A 22,398-nucleotide genomic window follows, 5' to 3' on the forward strand; every position below is an offset into this window, starting at 1 on the left:
AAATAAATATATTCTCGATCCTTGTACACATTAACTCTGGAAAGTGGTGATGTAGTATTTGGGTTCTTTTGTCAGTGACATGAGCAAGTGCAATTTTTGCAGTCTTTTCTTAGTGTTGTGCTGCCAGGGGCATCACACGATAACTAATAGCAGTAATTCGTAAGTGCAAAAATCAGTAGTATTAAAACAGGCAGTGTGATGTAAAACTCAGCCTTCCTCTTTTTTTCTTACAGTAGGGAAGCGGTATCTGCTAACAGAAGATGATATAAAGTTACAAGAATTTCAGCAAATGAAAGTGGCAATTTCAAATGAAGTTCATGGCAATAAAGGTATTAGTATTTGTTTCATAACCACTGTTTTCAAGTTTAGCATGAATCCTAGGAAACAAGACAGTCAAAGTCATTATAATATGACACGAACTGACCTCATTTAAAGCAACAACTTATGTCTTCCTCTTGCAAATTTTTTATATCTGAAATGGTTGGAAGATCTGAGGCTTTATAGAATGAAACAGTGTTAGTTATGCTGTGTCGGGGAATATGGAGGAGCTTTCAAGTATGCAGGGTGTTTACATAAGACTTGAAATGTTTGTGTCTTTGCTTTCCCAGCTTTGTCAGGTAGTCTAATAGAAAATACTGTTTCAGTCTGCAAATCTAGCTTCAAATGTATCATCAGCAGAGAAAGAGAATACAAAGCCTAAAATGGTCTATGCCAGTAATTCTCTTTTAATCTGCTCTGTAAATTTAGTTAGCTTATTCTTTTAGATTTCTTTCCTTTTACCTAATGTGAGTTCTTAGTTGTACACCCCACCCCAGGTGACGTGTGCATACTCAGAGTACAAAAAACAAACTCAGGTTTTCCAAACTATCACAAGAGCAAGATCGGTGGATTTTTTTCTCATGGGGATTTTGTCATGCTGTTTAAAGTGTATACAGATTCCTTTCTTTAAGAAACATAAATATAAATCTGCCCTTAATATTTAAAAAAGATTAGGTAAAACTCCATTTCCTGCACCTGTTTAATCATGTGCAACTGTGCGATAGTGTTACAAATTGACAATTGTTCCAAAGGATGTAGTTAATTTTAGTTTTTTTATTTTATGTGGCTAGGAAGAGACAAAAAATCAAATTTATTTTTATATAAACCAGTCTTCAGGGACAGAGAGGGAGGTAAAGTCAACATGACAGTTTTTCCAGATTAAGCAAAAGTAGAATTTAACTCCATCAGTGGCAAGTCGTAATGTTACTATATTTTGCTGTGACGATGACATACTCATACTGGGGATTATTCATCCCGTACTTGACATACGTTGAATTTATTGCTATGGGTCAATCACTCTTGCTAAAACAGTTTTGTAGAAGCCAATATTTGGCTTTGCAGGTCACAGTTGACCTTTTTGTTTTGTATAAATAGCCTCTGACAACTGATGAAAACAATGTGCTAAGCACCTACCTATTTGTGTGTATGTGTGTGGTTTCTGCACTCAGTGTTTAGCCTAATACTTGAAAGATGAAAATAAGTAATTTGGGCTAGTAATAAAATTCATTTAGAAATTGAAAAAGCAGTAATAACTATTATGTTACACAGAATATATAATAGCTATTATTTATTTAAGTTATAATGCAACTATTAACTAGAATAGTTATAGTATTAACTACAGCAGTTTAACAATTACCTACAGTAGTTATATTAACTATTATGTCTTCTTTGCAAGCACAGTTCAGATCCCAGGTGTTTTTTAAATTTCTGCGAACCTTTGAACACATCACAACCATTATATATGCACACTGATATATATACATTCTTCTGACTTCACAGGATTCAGCTCTGCATCTCAGTCTTGAGTAAGGAGTTGTATTTGCATGTAGTAATGGATAGGCATCCAGTAGCTGGATGCTGGGTATGTTTTTCTCTGGGGTGCTCGCTTTGCACCTCTTCTGTAGGTTGCTAGATTGAAAACAGCACTGACCCAGCAACTGCTACAAAAAGGTTCACTTCCCTGCCCAAGAAGGCAGGGGGCAACACCTCTAGAGGAATGCAGCTGCCAGGTGGTGTATGTGATTCTAATCTTATGTTTGAATCAGAGCCATGAGATTACCAAATGAAGGACTTGTCTTTGTGCTTGCTTTGTCATAGAACAATGTGCTGGATAGAGAAACCTCTCTTTTAGGGGAGGAAGGGAAGCAACTCTAAGTTTATGGCTATGTATAGAAATGCATAGATTATGTATGAGACTCTCTGTGTTTGCATCAGTTGTGAAGAAATTTGAATCTTCTGTACAAACAGTGTTGAGTATAAATTCTTATGCTTGTTTGAGTGCTCAGTTTTTTGTTTGTTTGCTTGCTTGTTTGTTTGCTTGCTTTTTAAAAAAGAACATAAGGCAGAAAATGTCACTTACAGAACTTCCTTTTTAAAATTTTTGTATTACGAGATATATTCAGTAACATACAAAATGAAGTTAAGTTCACAATAAGCTATTCTTGGTTTTCCAAGTCTGACATGATGTCATGGAGACACCTAGACATGCTTGTCTGTGAGAAGCTTTATACATTTTTATTGGTGAAAAAAATGAGGTTTTTGCTTCATTGAATCTCCATGTTTCAGGTACCAAGTATGCAACACAGGTAATGGAATTGTCCGTAGACTACTTCTGTAATGTGTTTTACTTTCAGATCCATATTTTAAAAGTATTAAAGAAAAACTAAAGAAAAATGGAATGATTCTCAAAAGTGAATTAAAAAATTTACTGCATTTATGTCAGACTTCATCTGATGTGGAACTAGCCAGAAAAGTTATTTACAGGTACTTCTAGCAATCCAGGTAACACTCTATTCTGTCTTTATTTTTTTGCTTTTATTAGATCATCTCAGGTTATGTCTGCAGTTGATGGCTTGCCCTCATTCAATGGCTATATGCTTAGTTAATCCCTTAAACTAAGGCTATATTTTCATTTGCTTTGGATCTTCCAACGCTTCAGGGACTCTCAGATCAAAGGAGAGAGTCAAGCTATGGGAGCAAAGTGGTGTCCTGCTGTTTGCAGAATGAATGAATAGTCCATCTCTCAGCTGAGAGTGTGTTCAGTGGCATTTTCCAGCCAAGACTCATCTTTTCTGGACCCAGCCATGGCAAGTCAGGAGGTTGTCTGAATGAAAGCCTTCCCAGCTATTACAGTGTAGGAGCTATAAAGAAAAAAGTGAAACACTTTATCTTTTTATTTATTTTTTAGTGTAGGAGAGAAAAATTTGAGGTATTTTAGCAGGTGCTGCTGCTGAAGTAGACTGCTGCAACTTCCTGTGCTATTGCTCTGTGAACAGAAGGTAAAGTAACTGGGAATTTCCGTGGCAGGGACCCATTCTATTACTAATCCAATGCAGTTTACTGGAAATAGAAGAGATTACATATTTCTAGTTGATTTATTACTTTGATCAAATCATTATTTTTTTCCATAAAATAAATCTTTTGTTATCTGAATGTTGTTAGCTGGTGTAGATAGAGAAGTATGCCTCTGTCATTGCACATACAGATCTTGCTGTCTTTTTAAAGATGTTCTTCCTTGACAAATTCTATGCCCTGTGTGATTAAGGTTTTTTAATCTTTCCAATAGGTATCATGAACAGAATGGAATCACAGCCTTACATAATTTTAAATTTGGGCCCCTCTTTATGAGGCTATGTTATGAGCTGGACCTTGAAAGACCTGCGGTAGAACTTATCAAAGATCAGGTAAATCCCCTATATATTTTGAAAAGATTGTTATTATTAGTAGTCCCATATGAGTAATTGGCATGCTGCACGTAAGCCTTGCATGAGCTCATAGAATTGAAGTATATGAGTTTCTGTAGCAAGGAAGTCTATGACATTAATATAAGGATGCAGGTTAGATGGTTTTTTTATCTTGAAAACAGCAAAACAGTAATTAAAAGAAAATTAAATACTAGTTTCTCTGGTAACTTTATTATTGTACTGTATTTGGGGGTTATTTGCACCAACAGATTTATCATATTACTCTGTACTTCAGGCTCCCTCTGAACCCTACAGAGGTACTATGATACTCATCAGCTCAGGAGCTTGAGTTAATTGTTGAACTTGTGAAGATAAGGCTTATTCCAATAGGAAGACATGATAAATGCTGTACACAGGAAGAATGCTCACTGTCCTGACTTTCTTTATGCTTGCTTTGTTTTCATGTTTCTTTTCCAGAATTTGCATGGTTTTTTCTCAGAGAGTACATCATTCCATATTTTGATGACTATGTTGTTTAAAAAGGGACATTTTGAAAGTAAGTACTGTGTTTGCCAAGGTAAATGTGTTTTGAGGAGGATGCTTCTCACTGTAAGTGTATGTGTGTTTGTGTATAAATATATATATTTTAATGAATATTGCTGATTGATTTATGGTTTTAGAAAGCCAAAAGTCATGTCAATCAGTATAGATGTGAATGAGCTGCACTGCAGTTTGGAGTAAAAATGAAAGGCTCTATTTGTTTCGTACTTCCAATGGTATTATTACCATTTTCAGATGGACAGAACTGAGATTATTCAGGGGGCCTTGTTTCCCAAACTCTCTTCTCTGAAGGCTTAACAATTTTTTTGGCAGTTCTACATTTGTGTCAGGGCAGGTAAGGTACCGTTTTTCCTTTCACAACAAAACCAGACCGTGGTCTTCTCTTGGTTTATCTTATTAGTGTGCCCACGCAGAGTGGCTACTGCAATATCTAAGTCAAATGCTTCAGAAGCTTTGTGGGGATAAAGGGGAATCATCTGACCTGACTGAAAAGACTTTCCGTGAGAAAATCTGAAACTGAGTATGGAGTAAGCTTTTCAAGTAAATCCCTGTATTTGAAATTTGTTGATTGCAGTGCTTGGTCTCTTGATGCTTGTCAAATCTTAGTCCAGTGGTTGTCCTAAAAGTTGAGACTGCACCACTGTAAAAATAATTAGATCAGAGCCTGTGGGCAGTGTTGTGGTATAGTGAAGCATGCACATTATTGAGGAGCTGTTAGATAATTTGCCTAAAATGGTGGAAGCTTTGATCACGTGTTTAAAAGACTTGCTTTGTGTGCAGTTAGAAAAAAGGAATGGCTTTGTCAAGTTACTAGAATTTAATTTTAGAGTTGTATGAAAATAATAATAAGGCCAGATGCTAATGTAGATTGAAAACCTCCTTGCTGGGAAGAATTATTTCCATCCATCTGACCCTAAATTAAACTGTTTGAAATGTTTTGGGGTATTTTTAAATAACAAATTTCAGTTTACGTTCTTATTTTGAAATAAACTGATAGAGTTCATACCACATTGAAGTTTTTTTTCAGTTACTAAATGTATAGCCTTAAATTTGTGAAGTGAGTAACAGTAATGTATTTTTGATAGGTGCTTTGGAAGTTCTGGTAGAAATGAAAAAACAAGGTATACCTTTCAACAAAGAAACTTATCTACTTGCATTTGCAATATGCTACAAACTGGTAAGTATTTTCCATTTACATGATGAAATAGTATTTTAATTACCTTCTTTATGTCTTCCTTTTTTTGGATTTTGAAATTTTCTTATGTTCCCAGTCATGATTTCTTACCTAGTGCAAATGTTTTAGACATACTTAAGTCCTGAATGGCTACATTGTGCATGGTATGGTGCACATATAGAGCTTCCCATACAAACTAATGTCACAAAGCAAATCTTCAAAATAAGAGATTTGGACATAAGCACTAAGGAACAAATTTGGTACAGCCTTTGATTAGCTGGTACTACCATTTCTTTGGGGTCTGTGCATCTCTTCAGACTATAGTCTGTGCTCGAGCCTCAATATTTGTTTTATAGTCTGGCTTCCTTAAGAGACAAGGCATATATATAGTATGTTCTATTTGTCAGACACTTCCCATCCATTTCTCCCCTCCCCGCTCTGGGTAACCTTGAACCATTTCTGTAATTACACCCAGATTTGACAAGGATTAGAGTTGTCAAAGGTAATCTGTTCCTACATGTCTGATGAAAATGGACATCTGAGTGGAGAAAAGAAACCTAAATGAGTGCCTTCAGTGTGAGAGACAGGCTGGCCGTTGAGCTTAACTGTATTTTTAGCTCAGAGAAGAGGATGAACACAGCAAGAAACTAGGCTACATCGGTTCTATGAGTGCTTCCTTAGGAATGTTTACCATTTGTAGCAAAGTGAGATCCTCAGACTTTCTTATTTTGATCTTCTCCAGATTTGAATTGGTTCTGCAGTTTGAAATGTTAACATCGGCCCTTCCCAAACTCATTAGGAAACTCTTCTTCTATTTCCCTATGTTTTTAGGAAGAAATACACTAGCTGAGGAAAAATTATACCACTAGACTAAACTTCCTTAGGTTTCTGAGTTAACCATACAATGAAACTGAGTGCATATGTGATAAAAAGGAGTTGGCCTAAAATGGTGGCTCAGCAGTAATTTATGTGGTGCTTCTGAAATTCTCAATTCTAATGAATCAAGGCTGCCTTTAGATCAGGGGAAATAGAAATAGCCATGTGGCTTCGGTGTTTGGAGAATGGGGGAGTAGGCAAAGCTGAGAAAGAGCTGTGGAAGTTATCTGCTGTTAAAAACAGCTAGAGATTGATGGTTACAGTCAGTTTAGGGATGTTACCAGTTCTACGTAGAAAGTGCCTTTTTTTTTTAGAAAGTTAATTAATGTACAAAGACTCTGACTCTGTGCTATAACCCAGGTTCATAAGCTGATGTTTGCTACTAGCGTTCACCGAGGCAGTGTTTACCACTTCAGGGTTGCTCCTTGGTCTATACTCTGCCCATTTAGGTAAAGGCTTTCACTGAAACCCATTGTGTTTCTCTGAGGTATCCTTTACTCCATCTGCTTTAGCTTCTTCCTTAAAATCTTACATTATTCTCTCCATGGCCTGCTGTCAGAAGGCTTGGATTCATGGCACATGCAATGGGAAGAGATTCATGAGGCCTGAGCTACCACTTCTGACTCTACTTGTCTTTTCAATAGAGAATCTGACCCATCATTACTTGTTTAGCCAATTGATAAAAATAGAGGAGAAATTATTCTAAACTGTCACCTGGTTGTTTTAACAGCCACAATAAATTTGTGGGTTTTTAAAATTAAGATAAAATAGTATCAATAAGGGAATAAGCTGTAGTAACCCTTTATACTCTAAAGAGGACTAGACTCTTTCAAAAGTTTAATCTGTTAATTCAGCTGTTAGTGGTTGGAGGAGAAACCATGAAGTTCAAAAGTGTTTTTGTTCATGATGCAACATAAGAAACTTCAGAAAAAATCTTGAAGGGAAAATCTTCAAAATGCACTACTTGAGTACTGGAAATAATAGTGCTTGTATCATTAAGGGCAGTGCTGGATTTTTTCCAGGTTAATTCTTGGTTTCTTTTACATAACCATGCCAGAGACCAGTACAGAAAAATCTACAAGGCTTAAAGCTCAGATTCTCGCTAGTGGATAAATAAAGGAATTAATGTTTAATCTTTGTACAGAAGGTCAACTTAAAACACTTCTGGGATGTTTTAAGTAGTTGTAAGGCACTGCTGTCCGCTAAGGTAACAGATGATCCTTCTTTTAGTGCAGGAAAGAACTATAGGCTGTTTGATGACAACAACTTATTTATGTAATAATAATCAATCTTCTGTTGATCAGAATGTTTCTAAATTTTCAAAGAACATGTTTTAAACCACAGGTTAAAAAGGTATTTCACAAACTGTGCAGACCATTCAACAGTTGATTGGAAAAGCATCTCTTAAACACCCAGAAGATGGCTCTATCCCTTAAATCATGACCAGTATTATTCAGGAATGACACTTTGAACAGTAGGAACAGAAATCAACACCAAATACTAGGAAGGAATGTGAAGGCTTTTATCTAGTTGTTACAAAACCTTCCTGCTGCCAGCTTTTTGGCACATATTAATTTGTTTGGGGCCCACTCACCTTTACTCATGATTTCCACTGTGAGGAGCATTGTTTGTGAGATAACACAGAGATAAAGTTCTTTGTCTTTTACTATAGACTCAAATTGAAAATAGTCCCAACAATAATGGAGGCTTTCTGTGTTGGAAAACAGGCAAATGTGTAAGCTATCATATTAGAACATATACTTTGGAAACCTCTTGCAAGATTTAATCTGTAAAAGAGGCTAAAAATGTATTAATGTTCAAATCTGCACATACACAGATTTCTTTAGTGTAGTGGTGCTGAGTAGTTCAATACTTAGAGAACATTGATTTTCATTAACCAGTTAATGTAACTTTTAGAAGAAAGTCAGGACAAAAAGTCAGCTTTCTTCCTGATTTGGAAATGATTGAAAAGTCGAAAGGAAAATGTGTCTTGGTTTTAGCATACTGCCAGGGCTGTTTTATCTCTTGTAGAAGCTAAAACAGTTAGGGCAAGGTGTAGTTGTTAAAATGGTGGAAGTTAGTTTTACCCTCTTCTGAACTCTGTAGCTTTGAATATTGTATTTTGATACTGTGTTTCTCAGGAAGTGCTGCACTGAATCTGCTTGCTTGGGTTCAGATATAGATTGCCTTGGTGATCTTACAGTATGTTGACTCTGAATGCCTTTTGAATGTGATTGCAATTGCCTACAGTCCTTCCAGATCACAAGAATAACAAGTGCAACTTAGGTTTGAAATTTCTGTGCAGGACAACCTGGAGTCTTGCAAAATCTCTGCAAAACTGCTTGAAGAAGCACAGCTGAAAGGTAACACATTACCACTGAGAGTGTTCTGCTTTGCTGTGGCAACTGCTCTGAAACAGGTAGAATACCTTCTATTTTGATTTTAGCCTGAGTCTCTATAATTTTACTGTAGCAAGAGAGTCAGTGAACGGAAGCAAACATAGAGGAAGCATAACTGATCTATGTAGTAACTTCAAGTACTAGAAGTACTTCTAGACCCCTGAAACAGTAGGATTATAGGCAACGCCCACACAAAGTGAATGTGGAAATTCTGAAATTTAAACATATGTCTTGAGTCTAATGCTCAGATATTTAATGCTAGTGACAATGCCATATAGAATATTTTTTAGAAAATTAAAGAGAGTTGGGCCAGCAGGTTAGGCATAACCATGGACTCAGTCCTGCAGATACTGCTATTTAGTGATAGTTTCCTTTAAATAGAATTAAAATTATATATTAATATATTTGCACAATCTTCTCCTTAAAACATTTATCTTGGGAGGCAAACTCAAAGGCCCTACTGCATGGGAGGTGGCCTGTTTTTCTCCACGATATGAAGAGGCTCTGAGGCAGTACAGGGTGAAGGACTGAGCAGGAGGATAACAATTAGGAAATTCTGAAGTCTACTATTTCCTCTGCCGTTAGTTTGTGTATACACTTTGAGGAAATTCTGAACCTTCTATGTTTCATGTCTAAACAGAGGTCAGAGGCAATGTAAGAGCTAGCAATTTGGTGTTGTTCATGGATTTGAATGAATGAAGTAGTATTGTTAGAATTTTCTTATACACTCTGTGGTCTTTTTTGCACTGTCTCTGTGAACAGAGAACTGAACAGTGGCATCACTGAAATTGATTTACTTATGTGCATGATGGAATGACAGGCCTTCTCATTGGCACTGAGGTTAAAAAACGTAATCTCTGTCTCTGAAACAACATGAAATATCCTTGATACTGTTGCTTTATGTAAAAATTGTATAAAATTCTTGTTTTGCGAACAGAATAATGCTCGATGTTACACTTAACTTTTCCTTAATCTGCATGATCTTTGAGGATACATCTTGCTGTGAGCACGATGTTTCTTGGTCGCGAGTAACTGTGGTTGGTCTGGTAAATGTCAGTGTAACATTTATTGTCTATACAAATCAGTTGATGACATAAATACAGTACTGTAAATGTGTATATCCAAAGTGTTAAAAATGCTGGGCAGGATAAATACCCACTTTAACATAGGCCGCACTTCATTTAAGTATTCTGTCATGTGCCAAACTGGGTGTGTGTATAGATCTTTTATCTTTTAGGTTTTCTCATGCTCAGTGTCAGTTACATACTTCCTCTCCCTGCTGATCTGAGGCAGGGATTACTGTCTAATGTGCTAAAGAGCCAGATGACGTGGCTACTCCAGCATGGGGTGTTTCTTTCACAGACTGGATGCTGTTTGAAGTCTATGGGTCTTGGTGAGGGCTTTCCAGATGCTGGTTTGTAATTCATTGAAAAGTTGTGAAAGACTTGTTTTTCTTGAACTTTTATTATGAGTGTGTCACACGTTTAACTGTATTTTATTATTAATTCCTTCCTAGAATGATGTAGCACAAGCCAAGTTTTATTGTTCCCAGATAATGAAAACAGAGAACAAATTATACAATAATCTTAAAGTAAGTATGCTTGCCTTGTATTAGAATCTTGCAGAGAAGTATGCTATACTGGACAAAAAACTCCCATGTGCAAAGTAACAGAAGGCCAACTTCTTAGTAGCACGGGCGTGTATGAGTACTGTTGCTAAGCTTGGTTTTGAGCCAGAAGACAACTTCTGTCAGTTGGATGAGTTACATTCTGAATTCTTAACACCCTCCCCCCATTTTTTAAAACCACTTTGTACCATAGATGGGAATGGAAAGTAGACCCATCCTACATCTGCGTGTATAGACCCATGAACAATTTCTAATTATGACATAGCAACTTTTTGCTTTCTTGCTACAAGAGATTTAAAAAAACTCAGCTCTAAGTAAATGCCTTGCTTAGCTGTGCTGTGCCCACTTCAGGCCTCCTTCAGCCCTATGAACTTTAACCACATATGTATGTACAACAATTTTTTTATTTAATTGCATGGTCTACAACCTGAGAGAAAGTCTACTGCATGTGCCCTGTAAGTGACCCCTCTAAACCATGGAAAAAACCCACTTTATTCAAGAACAGATAACGCAGCTCCATCAGAGGACCTCTGCCTCCAGGTTCACCCTTCTTTTCCAGGTCCCAGCTGCAAAAAAAACTCCCACATCTCTGGGGAAATTTATCATTCCTTCTACTTTCTTCATGATTAATGATTTTTTTAATCAGTGCAGTATCTAGAAATGTATTTTGTCCTGCTTTGCTTCATGTCTTCCTCAAACACGTTTTTTTTCAAATTTGGATTCTGATGATAAGTACTATTTGTGTGGTGTGGTTTTATTTTATTTTTAAGGTTCTTGTCCAACTCAAATCTGGTTCGCTAGAAGAAGTAATAAAGACATTAGAGGCAGCAGTGGAAGTAGATACTCCTCCTTTTGTGAAAAAAATTGAGTTTTCTCAGCAGGTGGTAAGTATGCTGTAATGAGAGGAGATCCATGGTGCTGAGTGATGATGACGGTGGTTAATCTACAGAACTTCAGGTCCCTGAGTTCACCCTACTAAAGCTGTTTAGGTTCTGATGCATTCAGATGCCAAAGCAGCTGGCTGCTTCTGTACTGTTGGACAAAGCACTTAGCTGTCCATTTGCCTTTTTTAGCATGGATCTTACTCTTAGAAGCTCAAATTTTATCTGAATGTAGGTGAAGCTTTCCCTAGTGGCATTTAATAATTTAATCCCTTGCCTTCTATGCTGTTTTCCTTTGATGTAAAAATGAGAATAAGGTTCTAATCACAGTGATATTGCTAGATTGGTGATAGTTGCAAAGACCTGTGAAGGTATACAGGGAAATGTGATATGGAAAATAATAGCTTTTGCTATTTTCCTATAAAGAATAGCTTTTACAGCATCGATCAGCAAGAAGGCTTCCTTCATTGCATGTATGCACCCCTATCAGCTTGGTGCTGCTTTTGCTGAAACTTATTAGTGTATTCATTTTGAATGTGTCTGTGGAACAAGATATTTTAAGACTGTATTAATAATTAAATACTTAGCCTTTCACTGCTGCCTATTAAACAAAATTAGTAACTGATATGCAAAATAACAAATACTAGATAGAAGTGGGGCATACCTTTCAAAACATAGCCCATGTGTACTAACTGCTGTGTTGAAAGAAATTTTTTTTAAGCAGCATTTCATTTTGTAAATTCATTGCAATAAATGTTGCATTTATCAATGTTGTATTTTGATTTGGTTTGGCGAATTTTTAATAGTCCCTAAGAAGACTGAGGGACTATCACTGAGTCCTGACCCATTCCTTCCACAAGACGTTCTTGATCAATTACAATTTTTAAGAGATTTACTTACTCTTGAGCTCATACTCTGTGTATGGCATGCAGAACTTCTCAGTGTTCTGTAGTCTGACTTTTATTGATTTGTATGTTACTGTACATTTATTGTGATACATAATAATTAGAATCGTGCTGATCTGGAAAGTAGATTCCAGGAAGCAATTACATTTCCTGTGCTTAAATAGAAAATAATTGTGTTAGTCTACTAGGACTGAAAATAGTACTGTACAACTTTGAGAAAGTTTTAAATCTAATAAACTCTCTCTAATAGGTATCCAGTGCATTTCCACCATTGTCTGGTGATGTGTGATGTATGCTGCGTAAAATCTTCTTAGGAGTCATTGCATAAGCCACATATCTTACATTTTGTACTTTTTGTTCTTTGAGTGTTTGCTTGCCTTCCATATAATGGTTGAATGAGATCTTCACTTGATGAACTGTAACAGTCTGACATTTTTTCATCCTTAGCTGGCTTCAGTCAAAGAAAAGATGGAAGAAAACCCTGTCCTTTCTGCCAAATTAGGAGATATTTGTATGAAACTACAAGCTTCAGGACGGATAACCACGTGCACACTGGAAGACATGCTTTTCCAGATTCCTAGTTCAAAAAAGACCCCTGCAAAGCTTTTAAATCAGAAGCAATTGGGCTACCAGGCTACTAAACCGCTTTGGTCAAATCTGTTGTTGGAATAGTTCAATGTTTGATGGCAAACTGAACTGCTGTTAGCATCTCCTAAAAGCCAGGTTCAAATAAAATGTCTTCTTCCCTCCTCCACAATAAGCAGTTGTTTAAGTTGTTTGTATGAAACTGCATTTTAAATACAGATCATGTAGCTTCCATGTTTCAATTTTAATGCTAAAAACAAGGTGTGATGGCGGGTATTGGTGTGTTGTTCAGGAATGTAGTGATAGAATAGCTTGAAGTTTTTCCTCAGGCACTTAAATCAGAATATTCCTATGCTAAATGTCCTGATGGAGGTGAACAAAATAGTATATGGATCTGACCTGATTTCTGTGGTTCCTGAGAAGAAAACTCAGTCTGCATCAGACATAATGTTCTGACTGAAAGGACAGATGCAGTTTAGAGTCTAGATAAAAGAGTATGGAAGTGCTTTAACTGTTTATTCAAATTATGTACATCCCGAGAGAATTGGGGGAAAGTGAGCATCTTTTTTCCCTTTAATATCTTTTTGTTCAGAAGCAATATATTAGTGTGGTTTTTTCATATCAAATGGAATAATGAAAATTCTCTGGGAAGTAGCATGGTAACTAACTGGTTGTTTTGTCACTTGAAAGAGGTTCCTGTACACAAGTCAGAGTCTCAGAATGAGTGGCCCGACGTAGTGCTTCTCAGGATGAGCAGATCTTGATACAAATTTGCAACTGAGTCCTAACAAGTTTCTTAGGGCAAGTGTGATCACTTTTTTAGACTAGAATTACATATCGTCTACATAATTCACTCATACAGAGAGCAGGTGCTCACAAGTGGTGGTTTCAGCCACAACTAAGACCATGCGGTCATTCACTTGCTCTCCCCCTACCCAGTGAGATGGGAGAAAAACACAACAAAGGGGTCATGGGTTGAAATGAGGACAGGGAGGGCTCACTCACCAATTATGATCACAGGCAAAACAGCCTCAAGGAAGAAAAATCGATTTAATTCTTTACCAATCAGTCAGAGTAGGATAGTGAGGCATAACAACTACATCTTAGAACACCTTCCCCCCCACCCCTCCCTTCTTCCTGGGCTCAAATTTCTTTGCTCCCAGTTTCTCTACCTTCTCCCCACCAGCAGCACAGGGCACAGGGAATAGGGGTTGCAGTCAGTTTGCCTATGCTGCCCTTTCCGGCATGAGGTTCCCCCACAGACTAAAAGAGTCCAGGAACAGTGTGTTCCTACGCAGGCTTCCTACAGAGTCGTGGACCTCTTTGAGCACAGCTCCCAGCTCCAGCATGGACACTTCCATGAGCTGGAGGTGCACCTCCTTACCCCAGCCCTGACATGAGCATCTCTGGGATCTTCTTGCTCGTCTCGGGCTCTCTATGTAGTCACAACTGCCGTTGGGCAAAGCCTACTGCTTTGATGTCGAGTCCTCCATCGCCTGCATGTGGATATCTACTCTGCCACTGAACTTTCATGGCCTGCAGGGGACTCCATTTACCTCCCTACATTTTTCTTCTTGCTGATCTGGATGTCTGAAGTTATCTGTCTCCTCTCCTTTTTCTTCATGTCATCAATGGTCTTTTTTGTTCCAGTCAATGATCTTCTGATGGCTCTCTCCTTCCTTGCCAAACTGGTTCTTCCCCTCATAAATATGGATTTGAAGAGGCATTTCCCTATGGCTGATTGGCTCAGCCTCAGCTGGAGGCAGGTCCGCCTTGGAGCCAGGGGAGCTTCTTGAAGCTTCTCACAGATGCCATCACTACAGCCCCTTCCCCACTACCAAAAACAACCTCCCCCCCCCCAAACCAAACACATCATAAAAACAGTACAAAGAGTCTTAATCTTCACGTTGAACCAGCTATAATGACTCCAGGACAAATGTGCTTGGTTCTAGTAATAAAAAGCTATTGTAACTATGAGTTCTGTACACCCCAAAATCTTTTCTCATTCACCATCTGGAATGGAAAGGATTGAGAACGGTTATGCCTTGGCTGGCACTCAGGTACCTTTAGGTTACTTCTGCATATGAGCAGTGCTATGAGCACAAGACTAGGTGGAGCCCAGCTTGGTAGGTACCCTCCAAGTTGGGCCTCCTTATGTTTCCTTTGGCTTCTATTATTTTTACTTTGCCTCTCCCCTCCTCAAGCAAAAGTCAGAACTCCAGGGGTTCTTTCTGTGAATCAATCTGCGCGTGCTGTATGAAACCAGAGAGTCACTGTGAAGAAAAAAAAAAGACATCTTTAGCCATCAAAGCAAAAGTGTCTACAGCAGGCAGCAGGTCTTGTTAGTGCTAAAATGCACAAAAATGTTACAGAGTGGATGGAATTTCATGCAAGTGTGAGGAATAATTTGAAGTTTGCATCACATTTTTGAGAATTGTGTGTGTGCTTTTTATGAGTGATTGCACAGGTTAAAATAATACATACATTAGTCTAAGAACACAGCTAATTACTTGTTCTGTAATATTGTGTTGTACATAATTTCACACATCATTCAGGCGTACTAATGTGCTTAGTTTAGTGTATTTAGGTGTGGTTGGCTTCTGGTTTCCCAGTGCCCAAGATCAGGAAACCAAACTTGTCTGAAGTTAAGCAAATAGGTTTTTGCTGAGTCAGAGTGTCTGGAATGTCAAGGGCTGAGTTCCTAGAGAACATTTATTGGAGACAGCCTCAGAGAATAGGATGTGCACCACACTGTTGCAGCCAGTGGAATAATTATACTTTGTTTTATATGGAGTTTTAATCCAGGATGAACCTTGAAATTAAAGAGAAGCCAACATTGTGAAATTCAATTTATAGGATTTTTGTTTGTTTTGGTTTTGGTTGGTTGTTTTTATGTCAACAATCTGGAAAAAGTAAGGCATTTGCATTTCAAAGCAAATCACTGCATTTTTTTTCTAGGTTTCATTGCAAGAGACTTCTATAGGAAATGGTACTTAAAGTTTTATGTAGTAGGTAGCTAACATGAGAATCTGGAGGCTTTTTTGGGTACTGTTAGCTGGGAAGGAATTGCTGTTTTATCATATTCAAATAGTCTTTCTGCAGTAAAACAAAGCGAGCTTTGTGGGTGTCCTTACACTCCTGCAGCTTTTTGGAACAGTGACCCAGGAGACAGCAGGTGGCGTTTCTTGATCATACTTTCCTACCGACGCGATTTCCACGGATAACTTTTACCTGCAGTGTCGGCTGTGTAAAGGCAGGGCAGAACGAACGGTTTGTCCTATGTTTAACGCGTGCCACCTTAAAATGGAAAACCCAGGCATAGTCAGCAGCCTCGAATGGTTGGTGATGGGCATAGGCTGCAAACCTGTAGAGTCACAGCATTTAATTTGAAACTTACTGCATTTATTGAAAGAACTCAGCTTTGCCAATGATTGCAATGCAGTTTTTACAGTATTCTGTGGAAATACTAATCAGTGACCTAGAATGCAGGCTGCTGATGCTACTTCCAGTAGACCGATGACGATTATAAAGGCTTAGTTTGCTATACCTTTAAGAGAAAGTTGGGCACCTTTTCCAACTTGAATTGTAAAAGCGTTCATTTTTACATTCATATGGGATCTGGATAGTGTGCAGTCTCCAAAGAACTGATATTCCTCTGCTATAGATACTTCTGCTTTTCCTCATGGGTTAATACCTCTTTCTTTTTCATATTCCCTTCCACAAGCATCTTGAGTCTTGGTAAAGAAGGATCACTTCCTCTGTGCTTCTCCCTAATTCATTTTCTACTTCAAAACAATAAAAATTAAGGTGAAAGGCTTAGTCACTGCAATGGAGCTCAGGAATGTTTCCAGGTCTCAAGAAGAGTTTTTGTGTATTTAAAGAACCTTCTACACAAGTTTAGATAAGTTGAAACAAAGGCTTGTTAGAACTTTGCAGCACTATAGAAGGTAGGGAGACCCACAACCTATAGGTCTGGAGCTATTCAGCTTGGGTTTGTTTTGTTGTTTGGGTTTTGTTTTTTTTTTTTCCTCAGGGTTGTTTCAGATTTCATCCTTCTAAAAATTTTTATTACAAAATAAACAGAGACTTGTTTGTTCATTTTTTTGTTTTAAAGCTACATCTGTTGTGGTTGCTTACATGGCCTTGTGCTGCCACATTCTCCTTAGCAAGTTTATTAAAAGTAGATGTTACTCATGCACCCCCTTCCCCCTCTGTTTCTTTTGTTCTGTTGCTTATGAACAGTGTTTTGAACTCAGCAAATGTCTGATTGTCTGCTCCCCTTCCAGGCTACTTTTTAAGTCACCTTATTTTCATCTGATTGATAAATTTAAGAAACAAGAGGGAATAGGAAGGCTTAAAACTACTACTGGTACTGCCCCCATGTTTTGTAATGTGAAATACCGTGCTATGTCATGTTGATCTTTGCTTGTGCTATTGAGGGTAGTTGACTGAAGAACTTTAGGAGCTTTAGGTGTGTCTCTGCTGTGAAGTTGTCTGGACCTCCTAATTTCAGCAGCCTATGCAGTGAAAACTGAGGTAGTCTGACTTCACCTCCCCAAGCACAGATGCTGGGTTTTGCAAGCACTGATGCACTAACTACAAACCCTTTTGTACACTGTAAGGTAAGGTCAGCGCCCATGTCCCCATGCCAATCAGCAGTTCAAAATAAATGTAGGAGCACTGACATCAGAGGGAAGTTGAGTTAGGGACCATCTGCTCAAATCAGACGTACGGGATCAAGAGCCAGCTCAGCCTGAAGCTGGTATCTGCATGAAGGGTGAAAGTCTGAAATAGCTGGGGCTTTTTCTTCCTGGAGTCCCAAGGGGATGCATGCTTACAGTCATCTGTGCCTGCATCCACTGTGACACCTACTCCAAAAAATAAATTGTCCTCTTAGTTCGTATTACAGGTGTCTTTTTCAAGGCTTTGTTTTCAAGGTAGGTGGTTAGATGTGCTTTTGGTGTTCAATTTCCTAAGTCCTGAGCTAGTCCTTCCTTTCTGTTTCTATGCAGTTAAAGGAAGTTTGTGGGATCTCAGTCACAGTGACCTTTGTGAGATGTTTCATGAGAGATTAGGACTTTGGCCATATCCATCAGAAACTGCAGCATCAAAATAAAATAGAAAATTACCTACCTCCACTCTTGCTTGTGCTAAGTCATTCAGGCTAACTACCATGCAAGAAATTACCACATTTACTTTAGGAACAGAAAATGTCTTGTAGCAGGAGACTTGGCTGCACCAATCATAATGGAAAATTTTAGAAAAGAATAATGGAAAAGGTAATAGTAACATTTGGAACAGCTGAGAGAGTGCACTGTGCATTCCCACCCTGGTAATTACTCCATCTATTACTACTTACAAGTGCTGTAGCACTTCATCCAGCTTTATGGCAGTAAATGGACCTTGCTCAGGACAGAAGGATTTTAGTGATTTTCTTGATGTTGTTGCTGGCTTAACTGTTCAAGTGGTCCTGCACTCCTTTCAGGCATCATGTGCTGCAGAACAGGAGATAGAGAGTCCAGCATAACTTGTTAGAACAGGAAACAGAATCAGTTCACAAACTAATTCACTTCACCTAATTAAAAAAGTCCTAAGTGTATGGTTAAACATTAGCAAAATAGTTTGAGAAACTTCTCATCCTCCTTCGCTAATAATACCATCACTTGGGGAGGGGTAAAGGGAAGGGAGGAAAAAAAAGGAGAAATAAAAGGCAGAGACAATGCTGAGAACTTCTTCTTTATGTTTGAAGCTTTATCAGTTCTCACATCAGAATGACAGAAAAAGAGAACTGTGATGGAGAAAGGATGATACATCTACAAAATTGCCCTGGTGGTTAAGTACTTTCAGGGGAAATTCAGACCACAGAATTTGCTCTGCTGCACTTCTACTACCCTTTGGAAGGTTTTAAGATTTGTAAGCACTGGCAAAGGAAAGCTTTGAAAAATGCCTCACAAAATGCTAAAAAAAGTGTATGCTTGAATTTAGAAAATAAACCTGTGGTGGCTGTTGCCCTGATACAGCTCTTTATGGCCAGCCACACAGATGAGAACATCAACATGACAAATTTCAGGCCTGACTTTAACACAGTATGCACCTTTGCATGGGCAGAACTGGTCAGGCTGCAAGGCATTTTTCCTTTGAGTTGTTGTGAGTCTTTCTCTGCTGTGGTTATCCAGACAAAATATTATGCTGCTTTGAAGAATGGGATGGAAAGTGTGGTGCCTTCTCATATTTGCATTGCCAAAGCCTGTTTTAGATATTTTGTTTGTTTTACATATATTTGTAACCACGTCAGTGACACCTATGTCTCGGGTTGTTTTTTTTTTCTTGCAAACTAATCACAGAACTGTAGAGTAACTTACATTGGGAAAGATTTCTGGAGATCACTTTGTCCCACCTCCCATTACATATCAGCAAAGAATAGCACTGAAATTAAGTCATAGAAAGTAAACTCAAATCCTTGCCTGTGCAATTGTAGCCGTATGGGTGTAGCTCCCTTTTTCTCCAGTGAAACCAAGCTTGTTCTTTCACTTTTTATTCACTTTAAGAGCCGTATATTTACAGTTAATTGTCTTGTTTCATACCTGGTTACAGTTAGCTCTTGTTCCTGCCTATTCCTATCGTGGCTGTGCTCCAGACTCAGTACAGTGTTTTAAGTATGGACTTAGAACCTCTCTGAATCAGGGCCTATACTGTTAACTAGCTTTTATTGCTTTCTTCCCATGCAGGGGTGCCTAAAAATGTCCTCTGACCTCCAGAGAGTGGAGCAAAGAAGTGTTCTTCCATTGACGTATGGTTTTAAGTATCTCCTCTGTAGGACCATTTTATTCTGCTCTCAGTTTGTTTCTTTCCTACTGACTAAATATAATCAGCTACCTTCTACTACAGGTGAATCTTTCCTATCAACTAGTACACAATTTGAAGTCCCATTTCTTTCATCAATGTTCGTTTTATGTTCACACTATTCTTTTAAATGTCTTTTTCTTAGTGTCAGAATGGACGTACAACTTCCTGAACCAAGACAGGACTTCCCATGTCAGTTATTTAATGGAGAACCTATATAATTAGCATCTTTTATCTCTTATAAGTCTTAGAGCTAGGAGTGGTAATCATGATTTTCCCCAAGGATATTTGTATAAAGATCTCTTGCCAGATCCTGGTGACATACTTAGAAATGTCCGGATCATGGAAAGAGTTTGCGTACTGCCAAAATAGCAGCAACAAGTAGCAATATCCCAGTATAGCTCTGATTATTCCTGTGTGAGATGTGTGTTGTGTATAAGACTTCAAAGCAGTATAGGACTTGCCGTGCTGTCTCTTCTCCCTCACTGGGATTTGGGTGTCCAAAGAACAAGCTGTTTTCTTCCCAAAGTGAGCTTCAGCAGTCAGATGTTTTCTGTGGTCTCAAGATGAACGTCAGTGTGTTTTTTCTCCCTTGTGCTCACATATAAAGCCAGGTGTGATTTCCCCCCCACCCCCATTGTGTTCTACTGGGTCCTGTTCCTTCCCTATCATTTAGTGAGAGATGTAACACTGTGCTCAATTTGTCAATGAGAATATCATGCATGTTATTACGTTTTCCTTGCATGAACGCTTAGTCTTCCTGTTAGCTGCAGGGAATAATTTACACATATGGTTTTGGTCTTATAAATATTCAAGGTCAGTCTTATAAATAATGAGACAGGCCATTAATATGCGTTTTGAGCAAGGCTGCTCATTTAATTAGTCTAGACATTTATACAGACAGCCTGGAAGCTGCAAGTTAGAGTCATACTGTGCTGGTTTCTTCTGTTTGGTTTCTTAGTATTTCTGTCCTTAAACTTGCATGTTCAGAAAGGAGACCCATGAAAACAGAGTGGTGGGGAAGAGGGAGTGAGAACTTCTTCTCCATGTCAGAAGAAGACTACATCAGTGGGTGTCTCCTTCATCAGAGCTGTTTTCCTATCCTGGAAGCAGTCACAATTAATTAGTCACAATTAGTGTGAATTAGTACAAATCAGAGAATTGAGGAAAGGTAGAAACAAATCAGCTAGTTCATAGGTATGATGAGAATTTTTCCCAGCTGTTTTCAACACCCATGATATCCTATTAAATAGCCCAATACGCTTCCAATTAATATATTCTTTCAAAAGAAAACTCATAGGAAATTACTGTAATGCTGAATAATTGAATCAGTTCCACTATGCACTTCAATAACTTAGAACACTGCCTGTGAATGGCATGAGGAACTGCCATCTTTCTCTGGTTCTGAGCCCAAATAGAGACATATCCCCTATGCTGCAGTAACCATAATTGATAACACGTGTGAGAACTGAAATCTGTTCCTTAGGACTACCTGAGATAATTTAGTCAACCTGATTCCTGAGTTGCTAGCCAGAAAGACTGAGGGGCTAAGAAATAACATTTATGTGATGGGATTATTCCATGTATTTTACAGTCATATATGTACTTACAGCCAAACTTTTGATATTTGCCTCAGTTTTGGAGAGACTGTCTCTGGAAATTTAGGGACTGGTTTTTAGATGCTGTTTCATATGGATTTTCTGTGCTGTCTGTCAGCTCAGAAAATCAGATACAAGGTAGGGTGTCCCAGGAATGAGGCACTCCAGACTGGATGCCTTTTGTAAAAGTGTTGTTGACAATTTTGTCTGGTAGCTGTACAGTTCCATGGTAATTTCCTGCTGTGAAATGAATTAATTGCTCCTGGCAGTCAAATCACATGCCCACTGTGAATGTTCTTAACCAAGCTGTTTTACCTCCAAAGCCCTTTCTCTTGTGACAGAAATAGAGGTGCAGGAGGATGATGAGAAATAATCTGACCTAGATGCCTTGCAAATCCAAAGATCCTGAAATCTTGACAGTTTTTAAATTCCAGCACAATTAACCTGAGAAATTAATAAAACCCAAGGTGTTTGAATGTTTCCCTAAAACATACTTTGTCTTGGAATAGAACTACTTTTGTAGTACAGCATCCCAAAAGGCTTCATTCAGATATGTGGAGCTCCTGGTCTTCAGTAGAAACTCAGGAAAATATAGAAGCCAGACCTCCACTGGTATAAATTGTTGTGTGTCACTTTGCTTCAGCTCATTTCTGGTTATTTCTGATATTATAGGATTTTCCATGGGGTTCCAGTACCAAGCACCCCGTCTGTAGACTTTGTAAATGTGGTTAAAAGGGCAGCTCAGAGAATGCTGTTGTTTAAACAATGAGCAGAAACATTATGAGTGAGAATGCTTCCTGTTTCCCTAAATGACCCTAAGGGCAAAAACCGAAGGTATAAAACTGAGAATATCAGATATTTTTTAAAAGCGCCTTTTTGAGTAATAGAGACATAGTCCGTCCAGAAGTGTAGAAAAACTTACAGCAGATTTGCAATTTATTGTGCAAAGCTAAGTTTGGCCTTGTCTAATTTAACTTGCTTTCTTCTTTTTGTAAGTGAATAAACCCCACATTCTTTGTAAGATGTAGGCCTCATCATTGGCAAGGTTGTTTTGGTATGTCCTGACCTGCAAGGAAGCCATTGTCCTTGTTTTGATCTTTATCTATGCACATAGTTTTCTGTTTCTCTGGTGGAACAGTATTACCACTGAGCATGCACGCCATGCCCTGACAGGTAAAGCAGGAGGCAGAAACCTTTACCTTTGCTACAGACAGATGTTTCTTTGTG

At 38.2% G+C, this 22,398-nt stretch overlaps 1 protein-coding gene across 1 annotated transcript; it reads left to right on the plus strand.

The window, feature by feature from the left end:
- The first annotated feature begins 238 nt into the window (after positions 1-238).
- On the plus strand, positions 239-12,897 carry PTCD2 (pentatricopeptide repeat domain 2). The gene is made up of 9 exons (XM_029085993.1): positions 239-329; positions 2,673-2,802; positions 3,605-3,722; positions 4,200-4,278; positions 5,369-5,460; positions 8,639-8,752; positions 10,249-10,323; positions 11,130-11,243; positions 12,593-12,897. The coding sequence occupies exons 1-9, from the start codon at positions 290-292 to the stop codon at positions 12,815-12,817; spliced, it is 987 nt and encodes a 328-aa protein (XP_028941826.1). The 5' UTR covers positions 239-289; the 3' UTR covers positions 12,818-12,897.
- Positions 12,898-22,398: the final 9,501 nt, after the last annotated feature.

The sequence above is a fragment of the Antrostomus carolinensis genome, unplaced genomic scaffold (genome assembly GCF_000700745.2).
Source record: "Antrostomus carolinensis isolate BGI_N321 unplaced genomic scaffold, ASM70074v2 scaffold14880, whole genome shotgun sequence".
Lineage (NCBI taxonomy): Eukaryota > Metazoa > Chordata > Aves > Caprimulgiformes > Caprimulgidae > Antrostomus > Antrostomus carolinensis.

Coding starts and splice junctions, on each gene's coding strand:
- PTCD2 (XM_029085993.1), top strand. CDS start 290: ATGAAAGTGGCAATTTCAAATGAAGTTCATGGCAATAAAG. Junction 2,803..3,604: donor GCCAGAAAAGTTATTTACAG/GTACTTCTAGCA, acceptor TCTTTCCAATAG/GTATCATGAACAGAATGGAA. Junction 11,244..12,592: donor TTGAGTTTTCTCAGCAGGTG/GTAAGTATGCTG, acceptor TTTCATCCTTAG/CTGGCTTCAGTCAAAGAAAA.